Source organism: Agelaius tricolor, unplaced genomic scaffold (assembly GCF_023055355.1).
Source record: "Agelaius tricolor isolate 1412-34295 unplaced genomic scaffold, bAgeTri1.0.p SCAF_2, whole genome shotgun sequence".
Lineage (NCBI taxonomy): Eukaryota > Metazoa > Chordata > Aves > Passeriformes > Icteridae > Agelaius > Agelaius tricolor.
Genome location: NW_027269262.1, coordinates 10,707,014 through 10,719,580, shown reverse-complemented (window position 1 = coordinate 10,719,580; position 12,567 = coordinate 10,707,014). Strand labels below are relative to the sequence as shown.

At 36.6% G+C, this 12,567-nt stretch overlaps 1 protein-coding gene and 1 long non-coding RNA gene across 14 annotated transcripts in view; both read left to right on the top strand.

The window, feature by feature from the left end:
* FARS2 (phenylalanyl-tRNA synthetase 2, mitochondrial) overlaps positions 1 to 12,567 on the top strand; it is a 231,091-nt gene that overhangs the window by 2,003 nt on the left and 216,521 nt on the right. For 5 of the 13 annotated variants that reach the window (XR_011683305.1, XR_011683332.1, XM_071452515.1 and 2 more), the window contains exon 2: positions 17 to 98. The exons of 2 other annotated variants lie outside the window; for them this stretch is intronic. Coding sequence is in view for 3 of the 11 variants with exons in the window: in XM_071452515.1 (XP_071308616.1) it covers positions 17 to 98 (82 nt within the window). In the remaining 8 variants the exon portion in view is untranslated. Of the gene's footprint in view, positions 1 to 16; positions 99 to 1,748; positions 4,089 to 4,152; positions 4,171 to 4,999; positions 5,078 to 12,567 lie in introns of those variants that run through there. 6 more of the 13 variants (XM_071452528.1, XM_071452582.1, XM_071452533.1 and 3 more) reach the window with 4 other exon arrangements.
* LOC139602656 (uncharacterized) lies at positions 5,084 to 7,367 on the top strand. The gene is made up of 2 exons (XR_011683340.1): positions 5,084 to 6,296; positions 6,807 to 7,367. It is a non-coding gene; the product is annotated as an uncharacterized lncRNA (long non-coding RNA).

The following is a 12,567-nucleotide window of genomic DNA, read 5'->3' as shown; positions in this document are numbered from 1 at the left end:
ATCTCCTCTGTCTCAGTTTAAGGCCCTTTCCTCTGGTCCTCTCACTGCAGGCACAGCAGAAGAAATCAGTCCCCACTTCTCTAGAACCTCCTTTCAAGGTATCATGATAGAGTTCCTACTTCCTTCACAGTTTGTTATTTATATAGTGTTTAAAACAACTATCATGTAGATATTTTACATGTCTGGCAAAAGTGCTTCAATTGCTGCTTTTAATTTAACTCATGTTTTATTGCACATGCATTTGAGTATTATTGTCAGTTGTACATCTGATGCAATTTACAGTTTGTGGCAAAGAACTAAAATATTCTGTGCTTTTGGATGTAATTAGTATAGACACATGAATTTATTTCAAATTTACCTTTATGGATATGCTGTGTTTTAGCAGCCCTTTTAAATTTCTGGAAATGGGAATTTTCTGTATGTAGAAAATTTTCTGGATATTCTCTTTATCAAAACCCAAACTAGAAATGCTACAGGAAATGTAGAAAAACATATGCAGCTGCAGTACTGGGAAAAGCATCATGCTTCTGAAGCCTTCCCTTGTAAGTTACCAACCAGTGTGTTTTGGGTTAGGTCTTGGCATTCAGGACACCCACATGGAGAAATACAAAGCAAGCATGCCCTCCATTTGCCAGTGGGACCAACCAAATTGTCCTTGTAGCCCAAGCCATGTTGTTAAAGCAGATTGCCGTGCCAGAAGCAGAGCCCATCTGGGGTGCTGGTGCTCCCCATCTTTGCAGCTGTTGGTGGCTGGCCAGCACCAGCCATAATACATGTTATAGCAGAACTCTGGCTTTGTGTCCACAGACTTACCATCTCTGAAAGCAGCAGTGGCCACCCTGCCCTGTGTTATGAGGGTGGGCTTCAGACAGCTTAGAGCAATATGGGTCTGTCAGGTACAGAGCCAAACTGAGGTTGGAGAGTTTAGCAAAGTTACCAAAGTGATACCATTCTGTGGATGAGTGTGGCAGTTGTTCCATCTAATTTTACAACAGCCCTCAGGTATTGTTGGAAATACTGTTTTCATGGTGAAATCCTCAGCTCTAAAAGACAAGGGAGTAATTGGGTTGAAAACATTCAGCAAATTTTGTTTACAAGAACAGTATGAATTTAATATTTGAAAAGCAATTAAAAATTATTTTTAGATAGCTTCAGATCATAATCCTGTTCCTGAAACTCCCTGACAGTTTTTGTGACTTTTATTTTTAATTTTTTTTTTAAGGTAGCCATGTTTTTCTCTTCAGAAAGCCTAGAAACGTCCTATGTTTAGAATAAACAGTAAGCTCATGCAGTGCATGATCAAATGCATAGTAAATTTATTAAAGAAGAAAAGTCTTTCCTCTTGTCTCCTTTTTTTAGCTTAACCTTTAATACACTCAGGGAGGGAAGATTAATTTTTGTCAGAAAGGAGTCACCTTTGTGCAGTTGGGTTGGCACTATTAAGTGGAAAAATGAATTCCTTTTTTTTCGTTTGTTGTTGTGTTTTCTTGGAAGCGATGGGTTATGGTCCCAGAAGTTGTGTCGTTCTGCAGGAAGTGGACACTGCTGTGGTTGGGATACAGGTGGTTCTGCTGGCCTTTGTTTATGGCACCACTGCACATTCAAAGGACAGACAGCCCAAATGACCACTGTGTGTCCTATGACACTGGAGCCTGTGTATGGGGAAGCAGCAATAACCACTTCATTAACTGCCTCCTCATTCCTGAGGGGAAAACCGCACCTGGATTTAGGGTTGGTGATTTTCATTTCTACAGAAGTCTTTGCTTTCAGCCTTTGGTCTGGGAAGGGAGGTGGCATGTGCCTTGCCTTTCTGCATCTCTTGGGATAAATAAGCACTTTGAGAGGATATAATGGTATCAGTACCTAGAATATTTCAGTGTGTACTTGCTAAAAGGGGGGAGGGGAAGGAGTTTGGATGAAGTACCTGTAGGGACTGGAATGGGAAGAAAGAGCTGTTCTATTCTCTGGGACATATTCGATATCTTGTCATCTGTTGCTGAATTGTTCTTTGTGGTTCCTTTTTTCAGCTTCATGACATGGCACTGAACACTTTCAGTGCTTTCCTGGTATGCTGCTGTTGGTTTTCATTATTTTTCTCTGGGGGTCAGAACGATAATTGATTGTTGTGATATTATAATCTCTTCAGTAATTGTTTTTCATGCTATTTTTTCCATGTTGCAGTGGTGTGGTGTCTCTTTTCTTTCCTTGTCTTAGCTGTTGGTTGATAGGGTTGTGCACAGTGAGATCCTACACAGTGTAGAGTAGCATCTTTAAAAGAAGGATTATAAATCACAAGAATTTTGGGATTTCAGAGACAAATGTAACAAACTGTAATTCAACTGTTCTGTGTGGTGAATTAAGATTTCCACAGTATCATCAGGAGGCCTTGACTGACTCTGGTATTTAAAAAAAAATTGTATTTAGTTGGTTGCCCTGTAGAAAAGAACATTTTTATTTAGGAGGAGAAACTTCCATATTTCATATTCAGCTATACTCCTGAATTCTTTGTGCATTTAAAAAAATTCTAACCGGAAGTTCAGAGGGAAGAAAAAAATGGTGACAAAACTCTTCTCTCAGTCAGCTTTTTGTGAGTTACCCCATGTCTTTCCAAACTGAATAGCAGAATGTTGTGTACTGTTTAAATTACAGTAATAATTGTAAGGACAGTAATAATAGGAAAACCAAAACACAACTAGTAGTGCAATTCCTGTTGTAATATTTGGTCTTCTAAGGGAACACCTGTTTTACCACTGCTCCTAAACCTTTCCTGGTTCATGATCTCTTGTGCTGCAGGCATCAGACTAAAAGAAACACTGAATTTTGTTTTCCTTCTTCGCCACAGTTTTAACTTTCTAATTTCCTGTGACTTAAGTCCTCCAGAGGACTTCATGGGCATTGTGTTACCTGACAATTAAGGAGCTGGACACTTCACCAGTCACAGGATAACTTCTGGATCCATGAAAGACAGTATTACACCCCATATAGATTTTGAAAGATGTTTTTAGTGGACGTATGTTGGTAAAATCCTTTGAAATGCTTGAAATAAAAATACTATAAAAGTCCAGAATTAAAAGGATAATTTTGTGTAACAGGCAAAAGAATAACTAATAGGGGATTAAAATTACCAGTAATGCTTATATAGCTCAGCATGTAATAGTTGCATCAAACGCAAATGACACTTATAAACACTTCTAACCTTAATGCTGATGAAGACAAGAACTCAAGAAAAAATGAACATATTTTTCCTATGTGTTTTTTTGTTATACTGAAATCTTGCTCAGAAATCTAATCATGAGAAGCATAAAGGGGACAGGATTAATGAAATGTTCTCATCCATGACCTCATAAATTCAGAAATGCTTTCTTTGCTGTGCTTTCCAGTGTTTTATCAAATTTTGCCTTAAATAACTTCTCGGTCTGTGAGAAAATATATTCTACTTTATATTGTATTGCTGTTAAGAAATGTTTTCTGATGCTCATCCTATGCCACCCTCTTCCCTGAGTTCATCCCACTTTTTCATTTATGCCCCTTTAGAGTCACGCTGTGTAATCCTTCTCCCTCTTCTGTGATTTACAGTATCATCATATTTCTCAGTAGCTGTCAGCCAGCCAGGCTAAATGATGTAGTTATTTTGATATTTTTTTCTGCCCTCTTTCAGAGGATATTGAAAATTTTAGCTTAGGAAGCAAACTTAGAAGTAAAACAAGGAGTGATATTTTGTTTAAGAGCAATTGAGATTCTCTTTGTAGCCGCCCCTGTGTATTTTTTGCTGACTTGGGATTTCCAGTTTGGCAGGTTGGTTACAAATGGTACTGCTGATCTTTTGAGTTAAAGATCATGATTGCACTTAAGACACTTTGCTAGAGCAAAGTTCTTTTTTCTCTTGAGTTTATTTTTTGTCATGTATAAACATGTATGTGAGTGTGCACATGAAAAACATGTAAATATGTATTCAGGCATGTACATGGTCATAATATAGTGGTAAAGGTCTTGCCTTCATCTCTAATTCTCCATGTTTCAGCCTGGGGATTGGTGCACAGCTAACACCATGATGTGGGGTTTTCTGCTTACCCAGTCCCATGTCTCAAGTATGTGAAATTGAAGACATCCTGCTGCTTGTGTGCATCCCACTTCTGCTCCCTGGATTGTGGGCATGGCCTTTCTTGTCAGGTGACACTAGGGGCTAGCTCCACTCAAGGACTACTGCTTAAGTCCTCCATGAAAATCTGCTTCAAGTAGTCGTTTTCTTATAAATAATTATTGTGTGATTATTTGTTGGAAACAATTCCTAGATCAAAGTATCAGTAGGTGTAGAAGTATCACGTTGCTATGAGGTAGTTTGGATCTGATGTAAGGAAACATGTTATCCAAGGACATATCTTTCTTTTAGTGAAAGGAAAATTAAGCAAAATTGTTGTTTACAGTGGATGGGTAAATCATCAAGGATTGAGTGGATTTTAAGTAGGCAATCTGTTTAGTTTTCTGATTGTGGGATAAGGGGAGGGGGAATATGATTTTCCACTTGCAACACATTTTCATTTTATATGGTGCTGTGCATCCATGTATGACTTTTTGTTCTAGTAGCTTGGACTTTTGATCCAGGAGAAAAGTAAACAGTTTGAATGGGAAGCTGAAGCAGATTGTTTCCAGAGATGAAAGAAGACTATGGAGCAATGCTTTAATTGAAATAAGGAAAACAACATAGCCATATTAGGGATTGTAGTAATGGTAGAGTTTAAGATACTTACTTTTGCATGATCCTTGACATTTTTGATCTTTCATCTTGTGTCACTATTGGTTTTGTGTCCTCAGAGCTCTGAGTGATAGTGCATTAGGGACATGTTCCTGTGTATATCATGCTTCTTATGCATTTGTAAGATCAGCTGAATTGTCAATACTTTCTTACATGCCTTCACAGGTCTAGATAGAAATCTCTTTTTATTTCATTTCTGCTTCTGGTTTTTATATCTGGAGTGACTCTGTCAAAATTTTTTTTCAGCCTGAGAAGGAGCAAAGTACTGACTAAAGCTAGCAGGCAAAAGAAGCAGAGCTGAAGAAAGATTATCTCTGCTTGCAGGTAAATAAGTAAAAATAAATTTCACTTTCTGAATCTTTGACACCAGCACTACCAGCCTGTTTAGTTAGTAACAAGTTTTCAGTCCCTCTCCATTTTAATGAATAGTTAAATTTTAATTTATTTCGTAATTTAAAAAGATGTTTCTTCATCTTCACCAACTGCTAAGGACATGTATGATAGCTATATAAATTTGCTTTCCATATAGAATTCATTCATTTTCTTACTCCTTATATAAAGAAAATTATGAGACTTGAGACATAAAGATAGGTGTGTAACAATAATGAGAGAGAGAGAGAGAAAGAGGGAGAGGTAGAAGATAATAATCTTCTGAAGAAGAAATTCAGAATTTATCATCTTTATATTGGAGTATGTCCAGATCCTTGAATATAATCCCTTTGAAATCTGCCTAACTACCTAGGCAATAAGTTGCTGTTCACTGTGAGAAGAGGTGACAAATTAAGTTCTCCTCATATTACATGCCAGTTATAATTGATGTGGGATAGGATAGGATAGGATAGGATAGGATAGGATAGGATAGGATAGGATAGGATAGGATAGGATGCTCTGGTGAATGGAGAATGAACTCAGGGATCTATGGAGAGGCAATAGTTAGGACTTTACAAACCCCACCATTACTTCTAGTCTCTTACCTACATGACCCCATGGCAGCATCAGTGAAAGGCAGTGTGTGCCAGTGGCTCCTAATAAGGTTTGTGTCTTCCCTCCAATGAGTGGGAAGAGTGGGAATGAGTGTTGATTTAGATGGGGATGCAGACCTATGAAGTGGAGCTGCCAACCTTCCTATAGGAATGGGTTTACATTCTGCTGAAAGGTGGGAAAGAGGAATGGGGGAAGAAATAGTTTGAAATACTATTCTGGGAACATTTGTGAGAGTTCATCTATCTGGAGGCTTGAATTAAGTATCTCCTTGTTCTACAATTTCTGTGATTAACTTTTTCAGATATGTTTTGTAGCGTAGTATTAGTTTAGACCAAGGTCAGGTTGTGGGCATTTTTGTTGTTGCTGCTGTTGTTTTATTTTGTTTGTTTGTGTGTTTGTTTTAATCTGGTGGTACACATAATTAGTTTCCTTTAATTAATGTTTATGCACTTGATTTTAATTATTGTTTAACTTTTTCCTTTTTTGGAAATGGTTCCTGGTCAAGTAGATGTGCTGTGTCTAAAATGGAAAAAAACAGATAAGCAGAGCCAATTATCAGGTCCTCACACAGATTTAATAGTACTTTTTTTGTGTGTGTGTATGTAGGATTTCAAAATTGATTTGACTTTCAAGAAAGTTTTCAAGACCTTGACTGAGAGTGTTACTTACTTTTGAGAGAATTTGCATAATTTTTTAAGTTGCTTTCTTACTTATTTTGACTATGAACATAGCTTTTTTTAATGTTTGTTTTAACTTTGATTTTATTATACTAGTTAGTTACAGTGTGAAAATTGCATAATGCATTACACCAGCTCTTCCTGTGGGAAGGCAGTATTGTAAAATGGACAGATATGGTATTATATGTGTAAAATTACCACATATTAAAAAGGTAATTAAATATTGGCTCTATATAGGTTTGTTGAACTTAGAATAGCTGCTTGCTTTTTATGTTGGCACACTAACTTTGTACAGTTTTATAAAAGAATGTTGTTCTAAACATATAGATGTGGCTTGAAAGAGGTTAATAACTTTTTCTGTTTCCCTTCTGTCCCTCTTCCTCCCTGCACAGATTGTGGTTCTTGTTCCACCCTCCACTTCCACTTGCAGTGTGTCTTATTTTTATACTGCCATTGTATCCCTGTTCTGTTGTGGTAGGTTATATTCTTAATATAGTATTCATTCTACAAACAGAAACTCTGCTGGATAGACTTGAACTAAGTATGTGGGAGCACCATGTTTATTCTAGTTACTTTGTCAGACTTCCTGAGTTGTTATTGAAAGGATTCATTTTTAATAAACTAAATTTAAGAGATATTGCAGATTCTACCAAATCCTATTTTGTTGCCTGGTATTAGGAGTTCATTTGACCCCAGTGTCCCCTGGGGTCCCAGTCCTGACCCTGAGTGGCAGGTCCTGCTGGGCCTGTGTGGAACAAAATCTTTCAGCATGTGGCACATTGCAATTCTACAGATGGTTTTAAAGAAAACAAACCAAAACAATTATTATGTTTTAATTTTGATTCTCTCAGTATGTAACAGATGTGGCATTAACTGAAGATTGTTTTGTCGTATGTGACCTTGAGCTATAATAACATCTTATTCTTCATTAATAATAAAACTTGATTCTTTCATGTTGTTATTTTCTTTACTTCCCTGACTTTCATATCTTCTTACACCTAGTCAATGTGTATGTCTTGGCTCAGAATGCAAGATGAGAGGATGTTGTCTTTGGTATCTCAAGACTGGATGGAGAAATACTTCTGTGTATAGTCTTAAATATATATATGTATATACAAATATACGCACACACACACACACACACACTTCTGTGCTGTAGTCTGAGATGTGCATTCTGAGTTCTGTCTTAAGTTTTCTTTCACTGAGGCTTGTTCTGAGGGGAAGTGTGGCTTGCAAATTTCTGGTGTCACAGAAGGGTTCTCTGATATAATTAAAATACGTGGGTTTCTCAAAGCTTTTCAAACAAAGATTTTAGTTTGTTCGTTGAGCTGGGCTTTGTCTAGAGTAAGTATATCAACATTAGCAAGCCTTACAGAGATGTTCCCCAGGAAGATTACAGATGTTAAGACATTAAGCTGCTCTGGAGCCCATTTTCCTAGGGAGCTGTGAGTGGACTCAAGTGTTTCCTATTTTCTAGCTTTAATGACAAGGAAAGAAGTTAGCAACACTAGTCTTGTTCTTTTTAATGTGATACTTTAAAGCCATTTTTTTTTATCTGGTGGTAGTGGGACCGCATGAAGACACAATTTAAATCTGTATTAAGTCATGCTTGTCTTGCTTTGCTTGCTACAGAATATTTTGGAACTAGTTCTTCTTGAACGAGTTATTGGAGATGTCAGCACCTCTGAAATGCTGTAAAGGCAGTCATGTTCAGATGTAATCAAATACAGTGTTATGAGGTAGGTTTGCCTGAATATATATGAATCAATCCTGGCTCTAAAATTTTAACAAAATCATAGTACAGCTGTATCAGGAAATTATAACAGGATTGAGCAAATGCATTTTAAAATTTGACTTATATTTACTTGAATAGGCAGAACTTTAAATTGAGGGGACTTATATTTATCATGAATGTTTATCAGCAGCATTGTTTATAATTCAGAGTCAGTTGTTGCAGTTGAAGTATTTGTAAGGAAAAGACTACTTTTTTTACCCTTAGGCTTTAAACATAGTTAATCCATTTATTTAGCTGTAGTTACAGAAGGTGTTTCATAATATAAGTAGAATTTTTGCAAATCAGGTTTTCTGTCTTTTCGTAACCCATATACATTCATAACTGTAGAATATGCAAGGTAAAGTTTTTAAGCTGGTTGATGGAGGTTGGCTAGGTAGTTAATTCTTGAGTGTCTTCTTGGGTACACTTGTCCTTAAAAGAGTCTTAAAATAAGACTTTCTTAAAGTCTTAAAGCTTGTCCTTAAAATAAGTCTTTCATCTTGCAGCTCAGGAGTGTATTGGAAGACTGAGGAGGCAGTACACAGGCTTGATAGTCATGTGGAATTTAGAAGGAGTACATTATCCATTCACCTGTGGCAAATTTTAGTGCTGGAATCAAGGAAATAACAGCAAAGTGTTTAAAAAATAAATATGTAAATAGAGTAAATTAGTTTGCTAAGGAGACCAGGTCAAAGGAAAGCAAACTGAAAATGTTAGCAGTGCAATCTTACTTCATTTTTGTTTTACCTTCTGAAATTTGTTTTGCTGTGAGACCAGCTGTATTGAGACAGTTACTGTGATTGTGTGAGACTTGCTGGCAGAGCTGTCTGTATTGTTTTCAGATTTTGCTGTTCATGGAGTCCAGCATTTTGTGTAGGTTAAATGGGTTGGAATGAACTGTGTCATTTAGAAACTGATGTGGTGAGTTGTTTTGGTTTTTTTCCTTTTACAACATGCAAGTCAATACTGCACCCTGTGTAGGCTAGCTGCTTTTCCCTATACTTCTGGTTTTTGGTTTTTTTTTTCATGCTTTACTCATGTTTGTACCCCATGTGATTTGGGATCAAATGCAAATGATGATACAAAGTTTCTAAACAAATTTAGTTTGCTGTAACATAGCAAATTTTTAAAATTCTAGCTTAAAACTTTGGGTTAATAGTTCTTGAGAGATGAGGGGGTCTTCTGCTTCTAGACCACTGTAACAGTTAGGGAACACAACAGCCTAAGTCACTAACACGTAAGTGGGAGAATAAAAAAAATCTGGTTGTTGATTTCTGTTTCAGTCAATAGAAAAGAGCTTCAGTGATAAGAAATTGTACAAAAACAGTAAAAGTTTTCACATTATGAAAGAAAATGTGTTGCAGCAAATAGAATTTACTTCTTAGTAGGTCCCATTTAACATTTCAAAGACCGTGGGCTCTTATTAAGGAGAATGAGCTGATAGCAGTGTTTTAAAGTATAAGTATCTCTTTTTCTTTCAAGAGCAGTATTAGCACGTGGGTAAATTTATAGGACTCAGTTTTTACTTGTATCTTAAACTATAAGTCTGTTGTCCTGTAACTATGCCATACTCAGGCAAGGGCTGAGTTTAAGGAGCATTTCTTACATGTCTGGACCCAGTAAAAAAGCCCTGCTAACATCGGTTTTAATTCGATGCCTAAAAGTGGCTCTGCAGAAAACTTCCCTGTTGAAGGGAAACAGGAGAAAGACGGTACGGATTTCAGTCATCATTTTCTGACATCCCTCTCTTTACATCTCTTCTGTCTCACACAGTGGTTGAGAGAGAAGGGGCAAGTATACTGGGAGATCATTTCACATTCTGATTCAGGATTTTAGGACTCCCTGAGAGACGATTTTGCCTTGTATGGGAATAAAATCCTGCAGTTCTGACTCCCTGCTAATGAAGTTCCCAGTGGCACAACAGAGTTGTCCAGGGCTTCTGAGTAGGTTCAGTGAAGGACACCTGAGTTGTGGCAATAGAAATTGTAGTAGTACCAGTCCCTTCCCATTGTTATTAGTGTGTTTCTCCAACACGAAGTAGAAGGAGCTGATGATTAACAAAAACCCTTTTCCAACAGGAAATGCTTGAAATCTGTCTTAGAAAACAAAAGATGAGAGGTGGACAACTAGGCAGCGCTGCATACATAAATGTTATTGGAACTATGTCAAAACAGCATTTTTCATTTAAGCTTGTGTCCCTGTACTGCAAAACCTATATAGATGGAATGTGAAGTGTCAGGCATAGATACTATTCTTCCTGTTGAAAGCTGACAACTTCAGTTTTCATTTAATGGACTGTTCATTCTTGAACAGGAAAGATTATTTTTTAAAATTTAATTTCCTGTGTGATACTCATTGCATTTGAGACATCATGCAGTGTCTATTAAAAGTGATGCATATATTAAATTCCCAAATAAAGATTTTAGAGCAACTCCTGCCCAGCTCTGTTCTAAAGAAATGAGAGCCTTTAGGCTGATCTGAAAGGACATTTGCTGAAACCATGGCTACAAAGCACCTGGACAGCACTGGGAGATGAGTTTTGAGACGATAAAATTAAATTATCACTTTTAATACAAATATTTAGTGAAAAAGAGAATGTGAAAAAACATTGTTAATAAGAATTGAAGCAAAGGCTATTCATATAGGTTTCATAAATGTTATGTCCAGTTTACTGAAGTTGTTTGATGGTTGTGACATTGCATTGCAAATGTAACTAGAAATAGATATTTGATCTGAGCACTGATTTTTTTTTTCTTTAGATGACATTAATTTGTCTTTCTGTTAATCTTTGAAAGCCTTATAAATTTAGTGACCTATTTCTAGTACATTTCTAGTACATGGACTAACATTTCTAGTACATTTCTAGTACATGGACTAACATTTTACATGCTCAGGTATGGCATGATATTGTTGCAGGGGTGAACAGCGGGACACACAAATAAATTTATAATGAAGGAGTATGTGTATGAAAGAGACAGTTGAAATCTTTTAAAGCTATTGATGTAACAGTAATATTAGTAGTCAGTTTTCCTTCCAAACCAGGAGTAGCCTCTAATCCACCTTCATGGAAAAGATTACTTAATTTTATGTAATGTAGTCAACTGTCAAATAATTAATTTAAAATTCAGATCTGAGGGGAAATACAAAATCACAAAATCTGTAGACTCATATGGAGTCCTCTTCACTTTCACACAGTTGGAGTGCTTTTTGATAAAGAAGAAAGAGGATGGAGTAGCAGCTAGATGTCTGGAACTGATCCACAGTTCATTGAATTAAATTGAAATTTTTTTTCATTAACTTTGATCATCCTTCGATTGAACTGGTATGCATATGATGTAATTAGTAGCAAGCTTGGAAATGCTGGGATGTTGGCTTTTCTAGTTCCTTACCTACTGAGATGGTAATTACATAAACCAATATATTTGTGTGTCTATGATATGGCAAGTGCAGAAGTACCCACAATTGACTTTCCTAGTGGTGGACCACCATTTTAAAGACACATTTTATGCTAAACCTCCTTTTCTTCCTTTCTTTCTAATGATAAGATCCAATCTGCTCATCTTTCATTCATTACACATAAAACAGATCTGTTTCTATGTCATTGAAAATGTTTGTATTCTGGAAAAAGGAGCAACTGTAGCTTTATCCTATGTCTAATTTTGAAATACATTAATTCCTTCTCCCCCCCAGATGTTATGTTTAACAGTAAGGGTTAAAAATGCAGTTTTGATAGGTTCTGTTTGCCTCAGAGCAATGAGGTTCTCTAATAGCAAATGTTTAATTATCCAACAGAGTATATTTTTATCATGGATCACATTGATGGCATCTCTATTAATGCTATCATTTAATTTTTTTTTTTTAATTATGTAAAACAGTGCAGCTTCATGTTGGGATACCTTTACATTTATGCAAGTTTGAGAAGCAACCAGAGAAAATTCCTCTGCTAAGGGCAAGTTTGTAGGCAAAGCTATTGGACAGTCATAGTTGAGAATGGCTAAATTTCTTATCTGAAGCATTTGAAATGTTTTTACCTTGTGAAAACAGGGTTTTTACCCTTTGAAATCTGTTAGAACCAGATGTCTATCACCTTATTCCTTCCTGTATTGTTTCTTATTAGGTGAGCTGCCCTGGTGTCTTTCCTGGGGCAGCTGGTGAAGTTAAGGTCCTGCTTGGGACAAGAGAGCAGGGGTGGTGGTAGCTGGCTGTGGATGTTGGCACCGGACACAGAGATTCCATGTAGGTGTGTCCTGTTTGCTTTGGCAGACCCTGAAGTGAGTCTGAATGATTTACAGTCTAAAAGTTTATGAAATCTACCAGGCTTCTTATGGATTAGTAGCATAAATAGGAACAGTTGGTATAAAAATTGAGGGAGAAAGGCT